Raw genomic sequence first — 27,464 nt, forward strand, 5'->3', positions numbered from 1 at the left:
AGGGTTGGGGCAAAGCCGAGAGCCAGAGCAAGGGCCTGGCCTCTTCCTGGGGGGGAGCTGTCCCAGAAGAGCTGGCTCTTCTCTAAGCCCTGGGGTCCTCACTGTCCATCCCTGTCTGCTGGGAGGAGTAAGTGAGAGAAGAAGGCCTCTGAGATGCTTAGCCCGGTGCCCAGTACAGAGCAAGCCCTCAATGTGTGTATTTTCTTTCTCCTTTTTAGGAGCAAAATAAGGGACCAAGGCAATAGCTCAGATGAGGAATAGAAGAGACTTTCTTTCTTTCTTTCTTTCTTCTTTCTTTCTTTCTTTCTCTTTCTAGATTTTATTTATTTATTTATTTATTTATTTAGAGAGCGAGCGGGGAGGGAGGGGGCAGATTCCCTGCTGAGCAGGGAGCCTGAAATGAGATTTGATCCCACGACACCAAGATCATGACCTGAGCCGAAAGCAGATGCTTAACCGACTGAGCCACCCAGGTGCCCTGGAGAGGCTCTTTTTAAAGGTACTGGTCTGTAACCGAGAGAGTGGAGGAAGGGAAGAAACTTCTTAAGTCACAAAATGCCTTCTGTTGGCAGTGTAAAGCTGCCTCCTTTCCTCCTCAGAGGTGCAAAGGAGGAGCAGCAGCAGACCATGGCTCTGGGCTCCTCTTCTATTTTCCCTTCAGAGCACCCACCGTCTCTGCCCTTTCACACACTCCCTGCCAGTTCCCAGGACAACTTTAAGGGATCATCTAGCCCCAGAAGTCCCCATTAGATCTGCTGGAACTCATGGTAGGTGAGCTTCTGCCTCAGCCCAACCTGCCTTCCTCCCTTCCTTCTAAGTATTCTCAGGAGCACTCTTGGGGCACCTGAGTGGCTCAGTTGGCTAAGCGTCTGCCTTCTGCTCAGGTTATGATCTCAGGGTCCTGGGATCCAGCCCCTCATCGGGCTCCCCGCTCAGCAGGGAGTTTGCCCTTTCTCCCTGCTCATCTTCTCTCTCAAATAAATAAATAAAATCTTTTTTTTTTAAGATTTTATTTATTCATGAGAGACACACAGAGAGCGGCAGAGATACAGGCAGAGGGAGAAGCAGGCTCCATGCAGGGAGCCCAACGTGGGACTGGATCCCGGATCCTGGGATCATGCCCTGGGCTGAAGGCAGGCGTTCAACCGCTGAGCCACCCAGGTGTCCTTTTTTTAAAGAGCACTCTCCAAAAGCCTTCCACACGTGACTCTAGGGAGTGCAGTGTAAGACCACCAGTCCCTCATTGTCTGTTGCCTTTGCCCCTCCAGCCACAGCCCACTCATCTGACCTCGCAAGCACCATCTTTCCACTTAAATGACTTCATTTGCAAATCATGTATGTAAGTGTGTTTTGCAGATTGATAGCTGCGCATAAGTGTCAGTTTCCATAATTTTTTTTTTAATTGGGCAACAGGTGAACCCATCAACACCCATTTCCAAGTCACTGGGATACAAGATGGCTGCATTTAAATAGATGATAGTCTCTGAAGTGATTCTGCCTGGATCTGAATCGTGGTCCTACTACTTCTTAGTCTTGTGACCTTGGCCCAACTACATAACCTTTCCATTGCTCTGTAAAATGGTGATAATAATGGTCACTTTCTCCTAGACCTTTTATTAGAATAAAATGAGCCGTACATGGAAAGGTCTCAGAATATCCATGATATATAATATGCACATAGTATGCATTATGTATTAGAGCCTCACAAGAACCCCTGGAGGTATTGTAATCACCACCTGTGTTGGACCCCTCTCGTACCCTACCTCCTACTCTCTGCCCTTCTTTTCACTCCAGCTGTTGCTGTAGCCACCTGCTGACTCAGGTATAACCCAACAGCACCGTGCTCCACTGGACTACTTATTTCTTACTTCCTGCCTGGTTTCTTTGCCACCCCTACCTGAGATGCTTCCAGAAATGGTCAGCGAACCTGGCCCAAGCAAACTTGGAAGTGTGAGGAAGCTAATATTCTAAGTGACATTCCTTGACCAGGAGGGAGTTTGAAACAATGAGAAAATAGCCCCTTCTTTCATTCCTTGGGAGAATAAATCTGAGCTGTAATCTGTCCCATCAAGGTCCTAGTTCAGGGGTCCAAAGCATGGGGCACCCGTGGCTTGGCATTCCCTCCTTCCCTGTCTCACACTTCCCAAAATAGACTACCCACATACACGCCCTTGCCTCATCCTCTGCTCTTTGGAGAACTGGCTAACTGTGCACAAGAGGAGGGTGAAAGAAAGCTAATGGCTAGTTCAACACCCAGAATCAGATCTAGACTCAAGTTCAAGTCTTCTACCTTCTGAATATCATTCCCACACTGTGCCACCTCTCATTTCGTACCTATGCATCTTAACAGAGGCCTTTGGAAAGCTTGATTAGCCAGTGTGAGGCCAGGGAGGAGAGAGCTATGAATCCATAGCACAGCCCCTTTCCTGTCCCTGCATAGGGCTGGTTCCACATGGCCACAGAGTGGGGAACAGTGGTTCCACTTGACTGAAGCCTGGGGTGGGGACCGTGTCAAATTTGTCTTTGTATCACCAGCACTCATGGCCTGGCATACAGTAAGTGCTCGGTAAATATTTGCTGGATACATGGGTCTGGAAATCAAACAACTGCTGATTTCTTTGTAAAGATTACTTTTCATGTGGCCATGCTTGTTCCTAGACTTACTGTCTTACAGTCTGTTCCTAGACTTTGTTTTTTATGCTGGCTTGGGATGTAATCTGCAATGAACAGAGAACTTTTTTGTGAGGGGATTGGATTGTTTACTTTTTTACCAAGCTAAGTTAGTACAGAATCATGTGTCTGGAAATTATTCAAGAAATATATATTTCTTGAAATCATTTGAGAAAAACTGATCAAGTTGATTGATAAGTGAAAGAAGTAGCTAGAAGCTGTCAAACCAGTCACCTGTAGGAGAAATGTACTCTGAGCTACATAGGTTTCACCAGCACTACTTTGATTGTTTGATATCGAAGTGTCTCTGAAGTGTGCCACAGGCCCTCCCACTTCCCACAGCATTCATTCTACCCAGCCTCACTCAAGTTTGGGTTACCTGTTTAGCCTTGTAGATATATGGGTCTGTGACCCCTGTACAAAGTGACACACAACAGGGTATTCCTTATACAGAAATAGTAGAAGGAGATGACTGGCATAATTCCTGACTTTTCCTGCAGCTTGCTCAGCCTATTCCTGCCACCATCAACAGGTGCCCAATGATAGCATACTATTCTCCCTTCCAGGTACTATAAGATCACCGTGGTGCTCATGTGCTTTGTGATCCCCACGCTGGTGCCCTGGTGCGTCTGGGGAGAGAGTCTGTGGAATTCCTACTTCTTGGCTTCCATTCTCCGCTATACCATCTCACTCAACATCACCTGGCTGGTCAACAGCGCTGCCCACATGTATGGAAACCGGCCCTATGACAAGCACATCAGCCCTCGGCAGAACCCACTTGTCACTCTGGGTGCCATTGGTGAGTAGGGGTGCAAGAGCCAGTGGGAAGTGCAGCAGCTCAGATTTTTCTTGGCTTTCCAGTGGTTTTCTGGAATCTGTAAAGAGATGCAGTGAAAGTCAGGTGGGATAAACTTGGGCTTTGGTATTAGAATCCTGGCTCTGGGACAAGTCACCTAATCTCTCTGATTTAGAGTTTTCTCATCTGTGAAATGGGAATAGTGATGTCTACCTCACAGGGATGTCATGAAGGTTAAGGTCCTATATGTAAACCGCTTAGGACAATGTCTGTCAAATAGTAGTGATTTATTTTCACTATGGAAATTTTCCTAAAGGAGGAGTAGCAGCAGACTTTTGTTTCAAATTGCCCTGACCCTTCTGGCCTCTGTTGTGCCATTTGACTTCAAACAGAGAGATAGGAAGAAACAAGAGTATGGTATCTCATGGTGCCACAAAATGTTTAAGAGCGAGGCCTCTGGATTCTGATAACTTTGAGTCTTGGTTCCTCTACTTACTGTCTGGGCAAGTTATCTGGCTCCTTCATACCTTGTGTCTTCATCTGTAAACTGAAGATAATAGTAGCATTTACCTGCTCTTGGGGTCATTGGAGGGTTAGGTGAGTTCATACATAGTCTTTGCAGCAGTGCTTAGTATGAAATAAGCCTCAGTAATGTCATTTTTATTACTAGCTTTATGGTCTTAAACAAGCTACTTGTCCCTTCTGTACATTTACATCCTCGTTTTTAAAACAGGGATAATCATAGCAGCTAGCTCAAAGATGTGAAGATTATAGGTGCTAATACCCATTAAAGCCCTCACCACTGTGGCTGGCACACAGTAAGTAATAAATAATCATTAGCTGTATCTTTCTGGAAGTAACTCAGGCTTCTTGGCAAGCTGAGCCTTGAGCATAGAGATCAAACCAGGAAGGGAAGATCCTACTGTTAAATAGCAACGGTATCTGCGTCACCTAGCAATGAATTTCTACCACTGCATTGTTAGGGTCATGCCCTTATTAAGACCCCAGGGATCTTGTGTTGACTAGAGCAATCTGAGGTGGAATAAACACCAAATTTAGCTCTGGGAACAGTGGCTAACCAGAGAGAAAAATGTCTTGGAAAGAGTATGATACCTCTACCGCTTCCTCCCCTCTTCTTCCTCACCCTTCATCTTCTTCTTTCTTTCCCTATTTATTTGGAGAGAGATGTGGGGGGGGGGGAAGAGTGGGGTGGAAGCAGAGGAAGAGGGAGAGAGAGAGAGAACCTCCAGCAGACTCCCAACTAAGCACAGAGCCTGACGCAAGGCTTGATCCCATGACCCCAAGATCATGACCTGAGCCAAAATCAAGAGTTGAACATTTAACCAACTGAACCACCCAGGTGCCCACCTTTCATCTTCTGAAAAGACTGCAGTGGGGAGCCACATCCAGTATTTACTCAGAGCAGACAGAAGAGAGGACAAGATGGACTTACCTCTTCTGTAGGGACAGTGGGCAAGAAAATGCAAATAATATGGCCACAGCCCAGGCCCTGAAGAGCTGGGTATCAGTTTTAAATCCACCCAGATTAACAATGGGCTTCTAGTCAGTTTTCTTCATTAAGATCCTGGGAAGGCTTCTGTTACATCTGACTGTGCTGTAGATGGGGAGTACATCCAGGGTTCTCAGAACAGTGTCTGCTTCTGAAAATACTGGGGGGAACTTCTCTATATATACTCCAGGGCAGGAAAAACACTAAAATTGATGACGGTGGAAGGGGCAGGGTAAAGAAGATCTAAATTAAAAAGAAAACGGTAAACCACAGATCCATCCATCTGATGTACTCATTGAAGAGCAGAATCCTTTAATTGTGGTCAACAGAAGAACTATGTGATGACCAGTACCCACTTAAGAAGTAAAGAAGGAGGTGCCCGAGTGGCACAATTGGTTAGGTGCCCAACTCTTGGTTTCAGCTCAGGTCATGATCTCAGGGTTGTGAGATCCAGCCCAGTGTCCTGCTCTGAGCTCAGCAGGGAGTCTGCATAAGACTCTCTTTTCCCTTTCCCCATCCCCACCTAAGCCTCTCTCTCTCTCAAATAAATAAATAAATAAATATTAAAAAAAAAAAAAGTAAAGGAAGAATCTGGCAATCTCTCAAAAGGTTAAAAATAGTTACCATATGATCCAGAAATACAAATGGTACATCTATACAGTGGAAGACTATTTGGCAATAAAAAGAAATGAAGAGGGATCCCTGGGTGGCGCAGCGGTTTAGCGCCTGCCTTTGGCCCAGGGCGCGATCCTGGAGACCCGGGATGGAATCCCATGTCGGGCTCCCGGTGCATGGAGCCTGCTTCTCCCTTCTGCCTATGTCTCTGCCTCTCTCTCTCTCATTGTGTGCCTATCATAAATAAATAAAATTTAAAAAAAAATAATGCTAAAAAAGAAAGAAATGAAGAAATGAAGATACCTGCTACAACCTTGAAAACGTTATGCTAAGTGAAAGAAACCAGTCACAAAAAGCTACATATTGTATGATTTCATTTAAACAAAATGTTTAACATGGACAAGTCTATAGAGATTGTATTAGAGTTATCTAGAGAAACAGAATCAGTATATATATATATATACACACACGTTAGTACATATATATGTATACACATATACGCTACATATACTAATATATATACCTATCTATATATGTAATACTATTATATGCATATATTATACAGTTTTTGTATATACTGTAATATATGTATATTCTTCATATATATATTTATTAATCCCCATATATATACAGAAACAGTAGGATACCTATATAAATATAAATAGATATATATTTATAGGATATACATATGCTACTGTTTCTATGTGTGTATATATGCATATGTATAGAGAGGAAGGATCAGAGAAGGGGAGAGAGAGAGATTTCTTGTAAGGCATTGGCTCGCATGATTATGGGAGCTGAGAAATCCCACGATCTGCTATGCGCAAGCTGGAGACCCAGGAAAGACAGTGGTATAATTAAATCTGAGTCCGAAGGCCTGAGAACTGGGGTTGCAGTTGATGAAATTCCAGTCTGAGGGCAGGAGAAAATGAGATGGATGTTCCAGTTCAGTCAGTGAGTCAGAAAAAAAGGGACAAATTCTCTTCCTCCACCATTTGTTCTGTTCAGTCTCTTAACGGATTGAGTGATGGCCACCCCACTGGCGAGGGTAATCTGCTCTACTGAGTCCACTGATTCAAATGATCATCTCGTCCAGAGACGCCCCCCCAGGCATGCTTCATGGAAATTTTTAACCTGGGCAAGCCTTGGCCATTCAGGCTGTGTAAAATTAACCATGACAGAGAAAGAAAGTAGGGCTGGAGGCATGGAGGGATGGTTGGGAGATGACAGCTCAGCAATGTGGAGCCTCCTTTTAGGTAATGAAAATGTTATAAAATTCATCGTGGTGATGGATGCACAACTCTGTGAAAATGCTTAAAAGCCATTAAATTGTACTTCAAATGGATGAATTATATAGTGAATTATATCTCAATAAAGCTGTTTTAAAAAGTCAAATGAAAAAAATAAAAGTCAAATGAAAGAAGCCCTGAGATCCCTCCTGAAAACACTTTAATTAAAAAAAAAAGTGGGAACCCTGGGTGGCGCAGCGGTTTAGCGCCTGCCTTTGGCCCGGGGCGCGATCCTGGAGACCCGGGATGGAATCCCACGTCGGGCTCCCGGTGCATGGAGCCTGCTTCTCCCTCTGCCTGTGTCTCTGCCTCTCTCTCTCTCTCTGTGTGACTATCATAAATAAATAAAAATTTTAAAAAAAAAATTTTTAAATTAAAAAATTTAAAAAAAAAAAAAAGTAAGAGAGGAAACGCTATTCACCAGGAGGGATGGAATAATACATAGGCAGATTCGGAACATGTAAAGGTCCACTTCCTCGATTCACTATCTGAACGATGTTCGTCTGGGTCTTCCAGGCTCTCTCACGAGCCTTCCTTTAATCCCTCCAGCCCCCAGAAGCTATTTTCCTTTCATGAACACACATCTAAATGAGGATCTGTTATCAACCATTTAGCATTTAGTTTACAAAGCACAGCTCTGAAATCATGGTAGCATATCTACAGTTCATGTGGGGAAATTAATCCGTGACTCTATGCTGATTAAATTCAGTGTTATTTTTCTGTTCATATTTCATCTAGCCAGCTAAGTAAATGCTTCCTAGGGGCAGACACCAAGTCTCCTGGTCCCCATAGAGCCTGACATAGTGCCTTGCACCTGGCACACCCTCAATAAGTGTGGGGGGTGGGGAGGAAAAAAAATCTTTGCAAAGAAGTGGAGATGGGTTATTTCAATGCCCGCTTTGTCTTCTAGGTGAAGGCTTCCACAATTACCACCACACCTTCCCTTTTGACTACTCTGCGAGTGAATTTGGCTTAAATTTCAACCCAACCACTTGGTTCATTGACCTCATGTGCTGGCTGGGGCTAGCCACCGACCGCAAACGGGCAACCAAGCCAATGATCGAGGCCCGGAAAGCCAGGACTGGAGATGGCAGCACTTGAACCTGGAACCACCATCCTACATGTCTGCCATCGACATCTCAGTTCATGGCTTTGGTTACTATCGTTCTCTTGTTCATTGGATGTGGGAGGGGGTAGAGAGTAGAGAGGGAACAGAATCTATGTGCTTTGGGAACTTTTTGTTTGTCTCAAAATAATTGTCAACTATCAATGAAAAAAAAAATTTTCATGTCAGTGTAACTATGATTTAACATTAGAGTGTGAACACACAATTTAGTCGCCGTAGTTCTAGTATGTCAAACACACATGGTCATGTGCTTGTACATGATGTTGACCCTGACAGGATGAAGGAGCTTAATATTCTCTCGGTGTCATTCAGGAGAGCATTTGTTTTCTTTTCTACCAGTTAACCCAGTGCTGTTTTTCAACCCATTATCTGAAGGAGCTGAGAGACAGGGCGGAAGACAAAAGAGAGGGTCAGAGTAACTAAAGAATGTTTCTGTTTTGTAATTACTATGTGTGTGTTTGCTTTTGTTTTCTTAAATAAGAGAATTCATCATTTAAAAAAATGACAGTACAGGAAATGAGTCTCTCATTCTTTTTGCCCTGTTTACAGCTTTTTAATGCTCCACTGTCTTTGCTTCAGAAGAGATCTGTCCACTGCCCAGCTTGTTCTGTGTCCCGATTATGCCAGCCAACCCTATAAATCAGTGCTTATATAGGTGTTTGATTTTATTCTCTTTGCTGTTGTCATTTTAAAGGTGTATAACTCAGATGTGCCAGACATAAAATTAAGCTCAAATTAAGCTCTCATTTAAATGTTTAGACACCTAATTTATATTCTAATTGATCCCAGCCACTGATGCACGTACTTTAGCTACTCCTACTAAATAAGCATATTAATTTTCCACACCAGGCCATCAGATCTTAATAACCGACAGTTATCTAGAACTCAGTGTCTCCTAATATTTTCCCTGCATGCAGCCTTCATTGATTTTGCAGCAAAATATACAGTGATCATTATGTCGCTTCTGGATTAAAAATTTTTCGTGTGTTAAGTTGCCTTGTAAAGAGCATGTTGAGTAAATGGGGCAGCGTGGCCTTTGTGGTAGTTGTTAAAGCAAAAGAAAGATGTTGGAGCACTTTGAAGATAGATCTTTTCAGGAAAACTGTAGTAATTTAAGTTTTTTGAGAAAGAAGTGATACCAATAGGAAATTGTCATAATGAAGTTCTTCATCCAGCAGGTGTTTAACAGTGTTATTTTGCCATTTTGCCATTAATAATGTATAACCATCTATGAGTGATTTACAATAAATGATTATGAATTTGTTGGTGTTCTTGACTAGCTACTTAAATGTTCAGAAGATGTTCTCCCAAGGGTACCTGATGCCCCATGATGACCGTGTGATTCCCATTTGATTTGAGCTCTGGACTAACAGGGCCCCTAAGAGCAGGCCTCCTGTATCCCATCTGCCTTAGGCCACAAGGAAAAGTTTTATTTGGAATGCAGCACCCCTAGTAGTGTCATTCCCCCACTTCTCATTCACCAGCACTGTCACTTGTACTGCTTCCAGCTGACAAATGGGTACCACTACTCCTACCTGTCACCCAAAAGAGTGTGAAGGACATCTTCCTCCCTCAAGTCCCACCAGGCCCCACTAGGAGTGACCAAAGATGTGGGAGACAAGCTCAGCTCTCCCTCTAGTCCTGCCTCCCAAATTTTCCCATAAGCTGCCTCACTTTCTGCTCTTAACTTTTGCCCCAAAGCACCTGTTTGTTCCCCTGCCATCAGATACAGACTTCTTAGCCTGCCTGCAGTTGAGTGGGATTCCAGCCAATGGACCCTTTGGGTATGACTGTAGCTATCACCAGCTGCTTCATACTGCAGCCGCACATTGCTGAGACCTTGTATGGAGGATTAGTAGTACAATTGTATTCTAAGTTGGCTTTGTATCAACACGACCTAAAATGATTGGGAATATTTCTAACTGAGAATATTTCTGTGATTCTTTGACCCTTAATTATACTAATCTTATTGCTTATCAATTAATAGAAAAGGCTACATTTGGAGAAAACTATTTTAAATCTTCTCACGAAAGGAGGATAGTCCCCCATCTAGTCCAGATAAATCCAGAACCTCACTCCTCTGAACCTGAGTGCCACATATTTATCTGCAGCAGTGCCCATGAATGAGAATTGGGATGATTTTGTTGAAGGAGTAGATGAAGGTTAGATCTCTCTAGAGTCTTCCATATTAGCACCCCCTGCAGGTCTCAGCAGCATCCAAGGGAAGAAAGTAACCCAAGACTATCCAAGGTGGCCCTGGAGAAGTTGGTACTTTTTTTTTTTTTTGAGAGGATCAGGTTTAGAATGAGAGAATGCCCTGTCCTTAATCCCCAGGGCCCTATGAGGTTTATTTCAGAAACATCCACCTATGTGTCTAGGTGAGGGGAGTCAAGGGGAAGCAATTTCAACAGTGCTTCTCCCATGTGTGTCATGGCAGTTACATGGAGCTGGTCGGATATGACAGAGCCTGCTCAAGCGCACTACCAGCCAACTGTGTGGCCTTGAGAAAACTAGTCTTTCTGGATCCAGTTTTCTCATCTACAAAGACAGATGAAACTAGACTCTGGCTAAGGTCCCACCAAACCGTGATGGTCACCGACAGCAACAAAGCTAGGGACATGCCTGACTTCAGATTCAAAACACCTCTCAAGTTTGTGCCCATTCTTTCTGGGACCGGGCAAGTCAATATTGAGGGGAAATAATTGAGTCTGAGTGGGAGAACACATAAAGAACATACATCTGTTTCATTCATTCCCCAAATATAATGAAACAAGAAAAATAAACATAATACATGGAAAACAATTTAATCAAAGAAAGTATTACAAAAAGCTCTGGCTTAGTGGAGTAGTAGAAATCGTACTGGACTCGAGTTCAAGACCTGAGTTTGAATTCTTCCTTTTTTAAGTTGAGGTATAATTGACATACATTATATTAGTTTCAGGTGTACAACATAATGATTTGATATTTGCATATATTGCAAAAAAGGCGCCAGCTGGCTCAGTCTGTATATATTGCAAAATGATCACTACCATAAGTCTTGTTAACATCTGTCACCACATGCAATTAGAAAACTCTTTTTCTTAGGATGGGAACTTTTAAGATCTACTCTCTTAGCTACTGTCAAAGATGACATACTGTATTATTAACTATAGTCACCATGCTGCACATGACATCCCTATGACATTTATTTTATAACTGGAAGTCTGTATCTTTTGACCAACTTCACCATATTGTCCACCCCTACACCCCACCAATCTGTTCTTTGTATCTATGAGTTCATTGTGGGTTTTTTTTTTAAGATTATACATATAAGAAAGATCATATGTTATTTGTCTTTCTCTGTCTGACTTATTTCATTTAGCATAATACCCTCTATGTCCATCCATGTCATCAAAAATGGCAAGATTTCAAAGTCTAACTCATGATCTAAAGTACTGTGATACCTAGCACATATTTTTAGACTGAACCACGTGAAAGTGCCATTTATTAACCTACTGATCCTCTCTGCACTTCCACAAAGTAAGAACAGTAACACTTAAGTGCTCAGATAAATCTAGAGGCCTCAAAAAGAGGCCTGGCGCATTGTAGATCCCCAAGAGACATCAGCTGAGGGTGAGTAGCATGTCCCAGACACAAGACAGTAACTGAGCTGTAGTCAAATAACCACAGACTGCAAGTGAAGAGGACCAGCTTCTAGTTCTGGTTCTGCTAGTAACTAGCTGGATGGTGGGTAGCAGAACAGGCCCCAAAACATGCCAATTTGACATAAAATTATTTCCAGTTAGAAGCACTTGAGGGTCACCTGGCTGGCTCAGTCGCTAAAGCACGTGACTCTTGATCTTAGGGTTGTGAGTTCGAGCCCCATGTTGGGTGTAGAGGATACTGGAAGAAGAAAAAGAAAGAAAGAAAAAAAAGAAAGAAGAAGAAAGAAGAAAGAAAAGAAAGAAAAGAAAGAAGAAAGAAAGAAAGAAAGAAAGAAAGAAAGAAAGAAAGAAAGAAAGAAAGAAAGAAAGAAAGAAAGAAAGAAAGAAAGAAAGAAAGAAAGAAAGAAAGAAAAGAAGAAAGGAAAGAAAAGCACTTAGAAACAGCAGATGCAAGAGGGACCCTCTTGACTCCGTTTTTCTCCCTAAAAGCAGGAAATGAAACTCTGCCCCCCCCCATATGAGAGCTGCCCTCTCTGTACCAAAGGGAAAGAAACATTCTTACCAGAGACAGAGAGGAGGCACCCAGAGAATCAATGCAAACAAGGGTTTGCAAGTAACCTTATCTCCCTTTAGCTCCCCCATATATTCTGGGGACTTTTTCACCAGTAGTACTCTTTGTCCAATCTGGTATATAAGCATTTGGGCTCCACCACGTTTTGGGGCTTCGCTTTCCCATGAGGGCTCCTATGAGCATATAACCATAAAATCTGTAGGTTTCTCTCTTAATCTGTCTCTGTCAACTTAATTCTCAGGCCCAGCCTCACCCTTGGAGGCTGGAAGGCAGGTTCCACCTCCCCTCCGTGGCTGTATCTCCTAGAGCCTCAGGGAGCCCTTCTGTAGAGGAGCCCGACTGGAAGGCATCGTCCTGCCCAGCTGTCCAGCTAGCAGTGACTCTGTGTGAAGCCAGAGCCCTGAGGGTCGTTCTGAGCCTCGGCCTCCTTCCTGCGCCTTCAGGCCTCCGTCAGAGGACAAGCCCCACCAGTGGTGTCACCCGAGCTTCCTGCAGCTCATTTTTCTCCTCATCGGGAGCTGGGATTGAAGACTGGTAGAAGGAAGAGGCCGAAGCTAATGGATAAAAATGAGCTTCGGGGATTATCTGTGACGTTCATTTATCCATTTCACTCCTCTGCTCCATTACAGAAGACACTGGAAGCAGCTGGGTTCTCAGCGGCAGCTCATGTGAAGAACACAGAAGGAAAGAAGTATCCTAACCTTTATAATGCTTTTTGTTTTTAATTTCCCCACTTTTAGTTCAGGGTATTCATCAAAATCCTTTCCTCGACGTCAAGGAAATGCTCTCAATGACCTGGAAACTCCTCTCCTGTTCTCCCCACAGGCTGTAGAATTCATTACCCCCCCCCCCCCCAATGTTCCTGATTTCTAAATTTGCGAGTCAGAAGCAAGAGGAAGGAAAGCTCCGGCCTCCGGCCTCCGTTCTGCTGGCGCCAGCAAGGCAGCAAGCCCGTGTTCCAGCGGCCACTGTGGCCGGTGACAGCCTCCTCGCTTGCCTGTCCTCCCATGACGCTTCTGCCCGGGCACCGCAGGCTGCCTCCACTTCCACAGATTCAAGAAGAGACCAGCAGACAGCAGCCCCAGGTAGCAATGGCGGGGAAGACTTTCCCTGAGAAAGTGCCCTCCCTTACAGCTCCTAAACCTACAGTTACTGTGCAGGAAAGAGGACTTGACCTTCGACCCCCGCTTCAAATCCCTGCAACTCAGGATTCACTAAATTGATGTCCCAGTCCTTCCCTTTTTTGATCCTCTGCAAGGCTACCTTTCATGTCATGGAGAGAAATCTCCAAAGTTACTTTTCTTTTTTAAGATTTTATTTTTTTATTTGACAGAGAGAGAGAGTACAAGCAGGGGGAGCAGTAGAGGGAGAGGGAATAATAGGCTCCCACCTAAGCAGGGAGCCCCACCTGGGGCTCGATCCCAGAACCCTGGGATCATGACCTGAGTGAAGGCAGAGGCTTGACCACCTGAGCCACTCAGATGCCCCAAAGTTACTTTTCTGACAGAAGCACCAACCACTGGGCAGAGCTGCCAAACTCTGTGTTGTGGGTGGACAAAGTCACTGGGTCCTGCTGGAGCAGGACATGGTCGTATTTTTATCATCAGATTTCCTAAAAGCCGGTGCTCACAGTGTATGGATCATAAAACTGCCAATTGTGGAGGGTGCTCCTTTTCCCAGGCAGTAGGACGTCATGTGTGAGGATGGTGGCGAGAGGAGGGGGCGCCCCTGTCGGGGACATGGTGTGACCTCTGTGACCCCTGAGTGAGGATGAACTGGCTAGCCAGTGTCTTGAAGGAAGAGTGAATCATCAGCGCAGGTGAGGACTTTCCAGTGCCCGCAAACAGGCTCCTCGCGTGCAGTGGAGGGATCTGGAAGGGCCACTTCACTTCTCTCCTGGTCCCTTGGTTGCTGACCGTGAATGCAACAACTCTGCTGTCTGAATTTACAAGGCACTTCGCAGCATCATAAAGTGCTCGGTCCAGACGTGACAGCCAATGAGCACCTATATTGTTTTCTACAGGTCCTGCTGGACTGAACTATTTGTAACACAGGCAAATCAGCTCGTTAGGAAGAGTGTATATAGGGGATCCCTGAGTGGCTCAGCGGTTTAGCACCTGCCTTTGGCCCAGAGTGTGATCCTGGAATCCTGGGATCGAGTCCCACATCAGGCTCCCCGCATGGGACCTGCTTCTCCCTCTGCCTGTGTCTCTGCCTCTCTCTCTCTCTCTCTCTCTCTCTCTGTCTCTCTTGAATAAACAAATAAAATCTTTTTTTTTTAAAAGGAAGAATATATACACAGTTACACTACAGCCAACCAAAATGAAAAATGCTCTCAAAGTGCATCTGTTGCCCTTAATGGTTTCAGATCACTCTTTTAAAAGTGAAGACCTACGTGGGAAATTTTTAGGCAATGGTATATTGGATTCTTTCCAACCACCTTTTTAGTCTATTTGAAGCCAGGGTCCTGGATCAGTTTCAAGATACTGAAATGGACAGGCTATTTTTTTTTTTAATTAGAAAAAGCGTTTATTTCTGCTCCTTTCATACGTCTTATTGGGCAGGAGACAGTCTTATATATCTGTCTGAGATAACGTACTGTCACACATTCTGTTTAAAGGCAAAGCACCATAAGTAAAAGCTGATCATGTGTCCAGAGTTCTCAGCTTATGGGATCTTGCTTCCTGATTTTACATTCATTTTGGAAAGTCAGAAATGTCATCTCCAAAAAATGTTAAGGGAGCTGTAAAAAATAATCACTTTTTTCAATATTATAGTTGTAGAGATGGAGTATGTATTCTCTAAGACATTAAAAACTCAGAAGAAAATGCCACTTAACATCGTTGGTACATCAGCACAGGCCAGCAGGAAAGATACTGTAATAAGCTTGTCTCTTTGATACCAAGAAGACATTCTAGTTCAAGCGTCAATATGCTCCTAGGTTTTCACTAGATGCCCCTTTTTTGTTGCTTTTTGTTCTTTTCCATATTTCATATCATAGGATTGATACAGCCTTTAAAATTTTATTAACAGGAGCAAACCCAATATCCACTGATTTCTTCTGAAAAGGCATTTGAACCCATCAGACAGTCCCGCAGTTCCATTTTCATGAATACTCTAGCTATGAAAAAACTCAATAGGACACAGACAAATCTAATGAATAGAAGAGGAAATCTATTGAGTTTTGGAATGTTTGGCACATCTGATTAGTCCAGGATTAAGAAACCTAAACCTCCCATTATAAATAGGGAGCTGGATGTGAATCCTTTCATAGTATATCATCCATTTACTCTGTGGGCCAAGAGAGCTACTACTGGTCTCTGATGTCCATGTCCATCAGTCATAGAGCCAACATTCAGAGGTTCAACAATAACATCATAAGTTATTCCTCCTGTGATGAGGAGGATGTAATACCACCACTACGAGAGCATACACCATCATGTTGACAGCATATTCCCCAGAGTGGCTTCTTCAGCATCAGGTTGGAGCATTTCAAACACTAAGACCAGGACCTGGCACAATGTCGGCATCTTGGTCGTAGCAGGAGCAGCTCTCTGGACAAGCCATTTTGAGGTGGTTTTGTTTACATTATGAGGCTCCTTGGTCTATATTTACACAAGCCAGGGATGGTTAGATTGTTACTTGTTTCTTCATCTCTAATATGTCAGATCTCGAACAAATGATTGCTTAGGTCCCTTCTTTGATCAAAGACTACAGGAATCAATAGCAAGCAAGCTTGGAAAATGCTAGATTCTGCCCCACCCGAGCAAAACATGTGGCTGGAAGCCATCCCAACGTTGTATCCCTATAAAAGAAAAAAAAAAAAAAGGAAGAGACTGCAGGCCACAGCCTTACTTAGAAAACTGCCTCTGTCGAAGCAAAGTAAACATTTGTAAGTGGAAAAGCAGAATCCTGTTAGGGTGGCCAATGACACGGCTGGCAATTCACTGAGGCTGACTGATATTCCTGGAATGTCATTGCAAAGGCTAAATGTTTCTCAACAATCGCAGGGGGTTTTTGTTTTTGTTTCACTTTGCATTATTTTGTTTTTAAGTTTCCATTTGAGAGATGTCCCTAAATCTAAAGCTCAGACACATTGCTGTGTCCAGGAAATTCCAGCATTATAAACCTTGGAAACAATAATGTGCTTTAAAATAAGGTCACTAACCATCACATGCCATAATGATTTGGCTGCCAAAGTTCTACACTCTGTTAGAAGTAGGCTGAGTGTGCACAGAGAGATAAATTAAAACTTTCCAACAAGCTTGTCTGTTCATCTGATTGATATAATATATTTTATTGTAATATTATCTGTTGTTTTTCCATTTGCTTTAAATTCTGCACTGCCACAGAAGAGAAAAAGAGAAAATAGGACAGCTTGAGGTATAAAAATATAATTACTGTTTTGAAAGTATGCATATTTATCTATTTTTTTTTGCTACCCCCATTTTACTTGGCTTTCCAACTCCAAATAGATGAATGCTCCTGGCTTATGTATATATATATAGCATTTTAGGGTTATTTTCATTGAGTAGAACATCCTTTATCACAATTTCTAGGCCACCGATTGTGGTGCATCTTAATAGTTTTTCTTGAATCAAAAAAGAAATCAAGTGAAAGCACATCAGACTTGATAGACCACTGTCAGTATCATAGAATCTCAGCAAACTGGCCTGCAAACAACACCTCAAGTCACTGAAATTTAACTTACTAAAAAAGTAATGACCAAAAAACAAAAAAGAAAAGAGTCTTCATCAGAAAAGTATTTTCCCAAACTACCTAGTTTGGGCAATAGTTGGCCCAATTTTATAAATCTATTACAACTGTCTCTAAAAACAGTGTACAAAACATTCACAATTCACATTTAAGAGTCGTGCAAACTGTGCTGATCTTAATCACCAAGTGTTTTTCCAATCTACAGGGCCTGAGAGATGAGAGGTGCTCCATAAGTGCGAATGAATGAATGAATGAAAGGATAGATGGATTGATGGATAGATAGGAGGCATGGGTGCAGGGACATGGATGCATGGGGATGGATGGATGGAAGGATGGTGGATGGATGGATTGGTGGATGGGTGGGTGGATGGCAATGTATTGCAATGCAGAAAGAAACTCTATTTAGCTTTGCTGTGTCTCATCTTTGTAACTCATTCATTTGTTTGCCCTGTGAAGTGTGACACCCCAGGCAGGCAAGCCCATGCCTATCTTAGGCACAGTTGTACTGTGAGCTCCCAGCAGAGAGCTTACCTTGTAAGCAGGATCTCAAAATTTTTTGTTGAGCTGTCATTGTTTAGGAATACATGGAAGCCCGGGATCCCTGGGTGGCGCAGCGGTTTGGCGCCTGTCTTTGGCCCAGGGCGTGATCCTGGAGGCCCGGGATTGAGTCCCACATCAGGCTCCCGGTGCATGGAGCCTGCTTCTCCCTCTGCCTGTGTCTCTGCCTCTCTCTCTCTCTCTCTCTGTGACTATCATAAAAAAAAAAAAAAAAAAAAAAGAAGAAGCCACAAGCATTTAAAAAAAAAAAAAAAAGGAATACATGGAAGCCCTACTTTCATCAACAGTTGACCCAGAAATCCAAACTTACAAAAGTAAGAAAAAATTAGAAGACAATTCTTAATTTTACAAATGTATATGGCACAGGTTTCCTTCCATAAACAGGCTTTAAAAATAAGTCTTGGGATCCCTGGGTGGCGCAGCGGTTTGGCGCCTGCCTTTGGCCCAGGGCGCGATCCTGGAGACCCGGGATCGAATCCCACATCGGACTCCCGGTGCATGGAGCCTGCTTCTCGCTCTGCTTCTCTCTCTGTCTCTCTCTCTCTCTGTGACTATCATGAATAAATAAATAAAAAATAAATAAAAAAAAAAATAAAAAATAAAAAAAAATAAAAATAAAAATAAGTCTTAACTTTTAGGGGCACCTGGGCAGCTCAGTTGGTTGTGTCCGACTCTTTATTTCAGCTCAAGTCATGATCTCTGGGTCATGGGATCAAGCTCTTTGCTCAATGGGGAGTCTGCTTAAGATTCTCTCCCTCTTCCTCCCCCTCATCCCCTTCCTGCTCATGCTCTCTCTCTAAAATAAATAAATAAATAAATAAATAAATAAATAAATATCCTTTTAAAAGAAAATAAAACATGTTTCAACTTTTAAAAGTCTTCCTCAACTTTTTGGTGCCTGGGTGGCTCAATCAGTTAAGTGTCTGACTCTTGATTTTGGCTTAAGTCTGATCTCAGAGTCATAGGATCAAAGCCTCTTGTTGGGCTCCACACTCAATGGGGAGTCTGCTTGGGATTCTCTCCCTCTGCCCCTCCCCTCTGTACTCACTTGTGCAAGTGCATTCTCTCTCTCTCTCTCTCTCTTAAATAAATAAATAAACAAATAAATAAATAAATAAATAAATAAATAAATAAATATTTTTTTAAGTCTTTCCCAGCTTTTAAGAAGCATATATGGTGAGGGGCATGAGGTACACTTAAATTTGTGAGGACTGTCCAATCTCAGAGCTACTGTGTGAAGCTCAGAGTTAAAAAGCTGCACATCCCTTCTGAGGGGTCACCCACTGAGCCACAAGAATAAGATGATGCTAAGAAGTGAAATAAGCAAAGATGATGTGAGGGGTTGATTGTATCCCCTCAAGTCCATATGTTGAAGTCCCAACCCCCACACCTCAGAATCTGACTGTGTATAGAGAGAGAATCTTCAAAGAGATGATTGAGGTAAGCCTCTTCCCAACAGGGTCTTTCTCTTCATTTCGTGCTGTAAGTGATTCCATGGAGAGGGCTTCCTTCAAACCAGCATCACCTCACTTTCCCAAGAGAAAACAGCACTAAAGACTATTTTGCCTTTATTCTTGACAATCAACAGGAATCTACTTAGCTCCCACTATGGAAAGGCATAGGATGGAGTATTGTGAGGAGATAAATGGATATTGCCTCTGACTCTTGAGGAGACAAATTCACCTGGAAGGAAAGGAGTCAAACCTTCCCCATCTTCTATCCCATTGTCCAAGGACAATCACATCATTTGGACATTTTTCCCCCACAATAACTTATCTAAATGTTGTAGACAAATATGTTAAGCCTGAACTTCAGAATTTGGACATATTACATGAGGGGTGGGAAAGGGAGGTGGTCAGTGTTATAGACAAAAGGAGCTACATTCTTTTCCTGAAAATAGGCCAAGTATCATCAAACAATTAAATACATTATTTCCCTTTAATGGAAGCTCAAATCAAATGTCTCACTCAGTCAAACTAAGTTAAGAGAGAAACCATCTGTCAGCTCTGGGTTCAGCTCCAGCAGGCCTGTTTTGAACACCATTGGCTGAGGCCTTGTATCATTAAAAAATTATCTTAACTGCTTGCTGCCAAAAGTAATTTGCTCAGCCTTGTCCACCTCCTGGAAGCAGAAAGAATGTTTCCTGTGGCCATGAAGTTCTCTGAAATAACATCACAAGATAAATGCCTGCAGGCAGCTGGGGAAAGTGAGCTGGTGACAGAGGAGCCCTCATAGGAAGTGATAAGAAAGACCTAAGCGGAGGCACCTGGTGGCTCAGTGGTTGAACGTCTGCCTTTGGCTCAAGTCCTGAATTGGGCTCCTCATGGGGAGCCTGCTTCTCTCTCTGCCTATGTCTCTGCCTCTTTCTCTCTGTGTGTGTCTCTCATGAACAAAGAAATAAAATCTTAAAAAAAAAAAAAAAAACTAAGGGGTCAAGTGCACAGATGGCTGCAGGCCACTCTGCAAAGCCCCAAGACCTCCGAAAGATGGGCAGAACTGGGGAATCTGGACAGCATAGATGGGTTTATAAGTAGTTCAGAGGTGTCACTGGTTTCAGGCTCTGGTCCCTTCATCAGCTCTGATGTGAGAGTGCAAAAAGTGGAACAGGATATGTGTGCATGTGTGTGGCATGTGTGAGGGAGTACAATCTCTCTCCTCTCTTCCCTTTTTCTCCCCCCTCCCCTCTTCTCTCTCAATCTGCTTCTCTCCCTCCTCCTCCTCCTTTTTCCTCCTATTTCTCCCTCCTCTTCCCCTTCCTTCCCCCTCCCTCCGCTTTGCTTTCTCCCTCTTGTTCTTCTTTCTCTTTCTCTTTCTCTCCCCTCCTCTCCTGCCCTCCCTTCATCCACCTCCAATAAATCACTCTATATCACTTGTTCCTAAGGTCCTTGCTTTGCACGGGAGCTGCTGCCAGGGTGGGGAGAGATCATGTAGAAGCTTCAGTGACTCCAGGAGCAGACAGCTGGGAGCAGTGCAGCAAGGCAGCAACCTCTTCCCCTGACTCATGCCTTCTCCAAAGCTCCATTCCCTCTCCCTGAAGGACTGTTTCTCCTCTGTGGCTGTCCTCGGATGCTCAGGGCATTTTGGTTGCCCCTCCACCCTGCTCTCTGCCCAGAGAGGCTGCCAGGCCTGCGATGTCATATCAGCGAGCTGGGGAGCACCGGCAGCACAGAGGGAGGAGGGGGAGGTCCAGGTGTTTATTTCCAGATTCCCTCCCTGCAGGGCGGATACACACTGGCTGCTCCCTCGGCTGACAATCAGCATCCTGTCTCTGTCCTTAGAGCTAAGAGGGGTAGTGGTGCCTCTTTCTTTTTATTTTTTATTTTATTTAAAAAAAATTTTTTAGCAGTGCCCCTCTCTGACCAACTGCATTGCTTGTGATTGCTCGACACCCAGCCTGGGCTTTTGTGCATGGCCCATAAGATAGTCATGGAGATGCACCTGTCAGATCTTCTCTCTCTTCTTTTTTTTTTTTTTAAGATTTATTTATTTACTTATGATAGAGAGGCAGAGACACAGGCAGAGGGAGAAGCAGGCGCCATGCTGGGAGGCCGACGCAGGATTCAATCCCGGGACTCCAGGATCACGCCCTGGGCTGAAGGTGGCACCAAACCGCTGAGCCACCCAGGGATCCCCTAGATCTTCTCTTAAGAAAGAACTCACTGCTCCCAAACAAAGTTATGGTTAACTGACTGCCTTCACGCTTCAAAACATGTGGTTGGTTGGTTGTTTGGTTGGTTGGTATTTTGCCACAGTCTTCCTGAGCAGCCCTAGCCCATGACCGAATGTGGTGGGCACCAGCACCTGGCCACTTGCACCCAGTAAAAGACACCCCACTGACTGGCAGCCATGGCTCCCAGCCCCCGTTGGGCTGGCTACAACTGTCAGATCTGAATCATGCGTTGAGGCTCCCCTGCCCGATTGTGCTTCTTTCTCTTCCTTTCCTCTGCATCAGAGTAAAGGCTCTCCCTGTTCATCCCTGCTTCCCCACTTCTATCTTCCACGAGCATAACACCCCAAAAATCAGCTACACCACTCACTTCAGCATCTGCTTCCTGGGCAATCCAACTAACACATGCCTTTTTAAAACTCTCTTCAAATGCTCCTATTTGGCCCCAGCACATCTTCCCTACCAGGCCCCTCACTGAGACACCTTGATGTCCATTGAATGGATTTTCACATGGGTTCACATACTGACTTGGGGAGGAGAAGCCTCAGAGCCCCTCCAGGGCTACCCTGCCCATGTAGACAAAGAGACCCTAGTCCCTGTCCCTCCCAGCTTCCCCACCAGCAGTTCCTCACCATCTACGTCCATGCTACTACTGCCTTGGCTCAGCCAGGCCTGTGCATGGGATCCTCAGATAACAGGGAAAGCTGAAGAAATGGGGAGAACCTGTCAGCCTGTGGGGAATAAGCAGTGATGGCAGTAAGAAGTATAGGTCCCTGGCTTTTCTCAGCAGAACCTTAGAAAAGTGCATTTAATCCTAATCCTTTGCAGGAAAATGTCCAAAGTCACTGAAGCAGTGAGGCAAGAATGGCATCAGAAAGGCCCTAAGTCAGGGCACCTGGGTGGCTCGGTCAGTTAAGCATCTGACTTTGGTTCAGGTCATGATCCCGGGTTCAGGTAGAGCCCTACATTGGTCTCCCTGCTCTGCGGGGAGCCTGTTTCTCCCTCTCCCACTCCCCCTGCTTGTGCTCTCTCTTTCTCTCTCTCTATCAAATAAACAGATAAAATTAAGAAAGAAAAGAAAGAAAGAGGAAGGAAGGAAGGAAGGAAGGAAGGAAGGAAGGAAGGAAGGAAGGAAGGAAGGAAGAAAAAAGCCCTAAGTCTATTCATAAACCTTGGAACTTAAACTTGTTACTAACTGGGAACTTGTTACTAACTGGGATACTTGGCCTGTCCAAGCCAGTCTGTGCTCTAAAGAAGAGAAGACTAAGAAGTGAGGAGTTCTCTGCAGGCGGGTGACTCTGAATTGCTTAGGTTGGGACGTGGGATGTCTAATACACTTTTGGGAGATGACTTGGTGAGTAGCTTCTATACTTGCAACACTCTACACATTTTCTAATTCTCTTCAGGCAGGATGAGCACCACAAAATCCTAAAAATAAAATTTACTTCGTTATAAAAAGCACATGTCCTAGAGAACCTGAACATCAAGCCTACATTTTCTAGATCTGTTCTAATTGCAGGAATTTTGGCCTCTTGTCAAAAAGGAAAAAAAAAAAAACACGCTTATGATCAGACTGTATCTTTCCTTTGGGATTCAGAAAATTTGGTTGTGTTGTTCATGCATTTTTAGGAGAGGGAAAGAAATGGTGGAAGGGGAAGTATGACTAGAATAGCCTTCAAAAGATTCTTTGAGAAACTTCCAAAATGCTAAGATTCATTTCTATCCTATCACTTATTGGATCTTTTTATGTAACAACTGAAGTTCAATGGTTCTCTACCAGTGTCTCTCACCTCCAAGTCCTCAGACATGTGGTTATTTCTTGATTTTCTTTTGGGTCCTCAAAGAGCCAAACACCACGACGGAATCAGGCAGATGAGAAGTTTACTGGGAGAAATGCCCGTGAACATAAAGGGGGAGGGAGCAGGAGTCATCTAAGAGAAGCTTCAAACCAGGACACAGGTCTGACATCTGCAAAAAAGAGAGCAGGAAGGATGGAGAAGGAAGAGCCTCGGACTGCAACATCGTTCTGATGAAATGTGGGTCAGGTCATGAGAAAGTCCCTGAGCTAAAATTGCCCATCAGAGGGATCTCGCTCGTGTCTGGCAGAAATGGCCCAAAGCCAGCATTTCCTCTGCATTCAACTTCCTGCCCTTTCAACCATCCACACATTCATCCTTGTGCCCTACAATCTGTAGGCCTCTCCTAAAATGCCAGCAGAGGCTCTCTCGAGGCCTTTCTTCCTGGATCCCTGACTGCTTGCTTTCTCTTTCCTCTGAGTCCTGGACACACGAATTAGCCCATTTGTTCCTACTTCTCCAACCCTGCACACACGAATTAGCCCATTTGTTCCTACTTCTCCAACCCTGCAAGTAAGAAGTAACAGCAGGAGCAGAAAAGAGCACCATGGGGTCATGGAGCTGCAAGGGGTTTGGTGTGGCTGGCATGTGAGCAAAATGTGTGAGCTGGAGATTTTTTGTGGCATAGGCAGGGCCACTTACAGAGGCCCCATGGGCTATGCTGATAGCTTGACCTTTATCCCACAGCAGCGAGGTGGGGGCCACCGAAAGGAAGGAATCAAGAAACAACATCAACTGTAGTGTAAGGAATTCATCAGGGCCTGACAGGTTCCCACCTCAGGGGTATCGTGTGGGGGCAGCACGAAGAGAGACTTTCGTGGAGGAGAGACCGGAGCTGAGACCTGGACAAGACCTACTTGCAGATCACGGCAGTGGGCCTGGGAAAGTGAGGATGAGGCCTGTGAAGCCAAGGACCAGGACAGAGACTTCAGGGTGAAGATGGCAGTGGGATGGGAGTGTCCCAGAGCCCTGCGCTCCCGGCTCAGCTGGTGGCCAGCGGGCAGTTCTCCCCGACCCGGCCCCAGGCGGCTCGTGCCCCACATCTCCCTATCTCCTAAATCTGTTCTCCTCTCCTGCTTGGGACCCGAAGTCCACGCCACCTCTCCTTGCGCCTGCAGGCAATTGGTCAGATCACCACAGTTCCACCTGATAAACATCTCGGCAGTGTCCTGAGTGTCCTGTCCTTGGGTCAGGCTTGCCTGGACCACGCACACACTCATCGGTCTGCCCTCCTCCACGCCTGCATCTCCGATTCATCCTTCATGCTGCTGTCAGTGACTTAGGGTGCTCCTCTAATCAAAATCTCTCAGGGGCTTTCATGGGCTGCAAGAACACAAGCCCTTGATTATTGCATATACGACCTCCCACCCTCTGGCTGCAGTAACAGCTCTATGATTACTCTCCCACTCACCTTTGCCCACAGTGCTAGGATCTAACAATACGAACATGCAGTTCCCCAAACACACCCTGCCATTTCGTGTCTCCACTCGTCTCATACACTAGACTCTGGTCTACAGCACACTTACCTTCCTTGCAAATCCAGCACATTCCTATTTATACCTTAAAGCCTGCCACATCAGATTCCCTCTGAAGTCTTCCTTGTACTTCCGCTTATTTTAATTTGTACTATAATTACTTCTTCCCGAGTAGCGTGTAAATGTCATGAGAGCAGGGATCATGAGTGTCTTGTTTTTTTTTTTTTTAACATTCTAAGATTTAACATAATTCCGGTACATAATAAATACTCAATAATTATTGAATGAATAAATACAGACTTTGTCTCCTCCAGTAGACCATAAGCTTTTTCTTTCTTTCTTTTTTTTAAGTAAACTCTATATCCAACATGGGGGCTGAACTCACAATCCTAAGGTCAAGAGTCTCCAACTCTTGCTCTACTGACTGAGCTAGCCAGGTGTCCCATAGACTACAAGCCTTTTGAGGGCAGGGACTGAATCATATTCATCTCTGTATGTTCCCTAATCGTTTTGTTAGTACAAGTGTTAGTACAAAGTCATTGAGCTAAGAAAGTTCTACTAATTTCTTATTGTATTGGAAACAAAATTATTTTTCCAAGTTCTCCGTTTCATTTAAAAGATGACTTTAGGGGGATCCCTGGGTGGTTTAGAGCCTGCCTTTGGCCCAGGGCGCAATCCTGGAGTTCTGGATCGAGTCCCACGTCGGGCTCCCGGCATGGAGCCTGTTTCTCCCTCCTCCTGTGTCTCTGCCTCTCTCTCTCTCTCTATGTCTACCATAAATAAATAAATAAGTAAAATCTTAAAAAAAAAATAAAAATAAAATAAAAAAAATAAAAGATGACTTTAGGGAATAGCTAAGTTCAGAATAGAGCCAATAATAGAGTATCATGGATTTTCCCTAAATAAAATAAACGGAAAAGTATGTTTTAAAACTCTTACATTAGAAGACAATGGCTTAAGAAAAAATAAAATCTAAAAGTTGTGCTGAAAGAAACATTTAAAAATTTATACTGAGAGGTTGAGTGAGGATCCTCTTATTCTTTGGGTCTTACATTAATATCGTTAGAGAAATGGAGACTGTGAATGATATTTAGACCACGATTTTCATCTTTGCAGAGTTGAAAATCTGGGGGGTTATTCCTGACTCAGACTTTTATTAGGACATCATTTTAAATTCACATATAAAAGTCTTTGGGGGTGACAAATTGTACACAATATCAGTGAACTGTGAGGGAGGGGCACGTCAATTAAAACCTAGCTGGTGAACAAAATGATAATATCATTTGTTTCAATGCCTCATCACAAGATGTAAAAAATTTCCCCAAATTACCAAACGATTCTTTATTTTAATCAAGGTAAAACTATAATAAGCTGCAGAACAAAGCCCTCACTCAGCACACAACCGTGCTCCCAGAGTTAGAGCCTGGCAGGATGAACTCAGGAGACCAGTCTGGTGGTCCAGGTTGCCTTGACAACCGCTCCCGTAGAACCAGACTTCAAAGATAGGCTCAGGCATCAATTAATTGATGATCAGCCTCTAATACTGAAGACGGAAGAGTGATTGGATGATATTGTGTGAATAGTTCTAAATTTAAATGAATGTTTGGGTAGGTGGATGTTTTAAACCTCACTGTTTTTTCATGGGATTCTCTCTTCTTTCTCAGTTCCAAAATAAGAAACCCCTTTTAAAAAGGATAGCAAGCACAGCTGAATGGCTATCTTGGAAAATCTAACCTGGAAAATAATTATCTCTCATCTAAACCCAAAATTCCCCTCCCCAAAGAGGCAGCAGGGAGCCAGGCAAAGATGAGAGGCAGATGGGAGGTAGCCGTGAGAGATTTAATCACAACTCTTTTCAAAAAACCTCCTTGCGCGTGGGGGGTGCCAGGTGCCTCAACAATCCTGGTGTGCTGCCAAACACCAGGAAATTAGTTCATAGCCCAAACTGTCACAAAAATGCAAGCACACTGGGAGAGAGAGAGAAGGTGACAGTTTCCCGTGTCAGCTTCTTTCCCATTTGCCTGCAGAACCCACATGTCCCAGCCAGCAATTCCAGGGGCAGAAAGAGACCTGTGTACAGACGGTGGACAGCGTGAGAAGGGCCAGGGCCAGGGAAGCAACAAACGACAGCAGGATAAACACGGAGAAACCCAACGTGTGGTAATAAAAGAAACCTTTGAGGTGTTATAGTAGAATGACTAAGCCAGCTGCGGTCACCCAAATAAGAGAGACCAGAAACGCAATTACTCCAACCCTGAGGAATAAATACATAAAACAAGAAGCCAGAGAGAAAGCAAAGCAAAATAAAGACTTAAATTAACAAAAGTACTGTAAGGAGTCACCTCTCTCTCATCTTGTTTTCTCGGCGGTACTTTAGAGGCCATGCCCCCAGTGGGCAGTTATCTCAGCAGAATGAAGTAAGATATGAAACTGCCCTGCACACTCACTGCTGTGGGTGGGGGGCAGACACTCAGATGGGGGCCCAAGGGCGGTTGCCAGGCACGAGCTGGAGAGTCTCCTGTGTGACCAGGAAATTCAACAAGTCCTCGAAACACTGAACCTAAGAAAAGTACTTTGAATGATTTCATCTTTTTTTTTTAATATTTATTTATTTATTTATTCATGATAGACAGAGAGAGAGAGAGAGAGAGAGAGAAGCAGGCTCCATGCCGGGAGCCGGACATGGGACTCGATCCCAGAACTCCAGGATCGTGCCCTGGGCCAAAGGCAGGCGCCAAACCGCTGAGCCACCCAGGATCCCCTGAATGATTGCATCTTAAGGAAAGCAAACAGGGGTGTGCGGCTGGCTTGGTCAGTAGAGCATGCCACTTGATCTCAGGGTTGTGAGTTTGAGCCCCAGGCTGGGTATGGAACCTACTTTAAATTAAAAAAAAAAAAATGTGTACGAAGTAAAACAAACAACTGTTCTTCAAGTTCAACACCACCAGAACAATAGCAAATCCACGAAAAG

The 27,464-nt window shown here is 44.1% G+C and overlaps 1 protein-coding gene and 1 long non-coding RNA gene across 3 annotated transcripts in view; one reads left to right on the forward strand and one right to left on the reverse strand.

Moving 5' to 3' along the window:
- The window catches only part of SCD5 (stearoyl-CoA desaturase 5), a 150,827-nt gene extending 141,557 nt beyond the window's left edge, over nt 1-9,270 (forward strand). Inside the window, exons 4-5 of the mRNA XM_038582283.1 lie at nt 3,237-3,469; nt 7,791-9,270. Of these exons, the coding sequence (XP_038438211.1) occupies nt 3,237-3,469; nt 7,791-7,981 (424 nt within the window). The 3' untranslated portion in view covers nt 7,982-9,270. The remainder of the gene's footprint in view (nt 1-3,236; nt 3,470-7,790) is intronic.
- Nucleotides 1,065-27,008, reverse strand: LOC111093583. Of its 2 annotated transcripts, none has more exons than XR_005382905.1 (3): nt 26,836-27,008; nt 22,953-23,130; nt 1,065-3,545 (listed from the first exon to the last, which is right to left on the reverse strand). It is a non-coding gene; the product is annotated as an uncharacterized LOC111093583 (long non-coding RNA). The 2 variants fall into 2 exon arrangements; XR_005382904.1 differs by lacking the exon at nt 1,065-3,545 and adding an exon at nt 6,376-6,503.
- Between the last annotated feature and the right edge of the window lie 456 nt (nt 27,009-27,464).

Source organism: Canis lupus, chromosome 32 (assembly GCF_011100685.1).
Source record: "Canis lupus familiaris isolate Mischka breed German Shepherd chromosome 32, alternate assembly UU_Cfam_GSD_1.0, whole genome shotgun sequence".
In the NCBI taxonomy this organism is placed as follows: domain Eukaryota; kingdom Metazoa; phylum Chordata; class Mammalia; order Carnivora; family Canidae; genus Canis; species Canis lupus.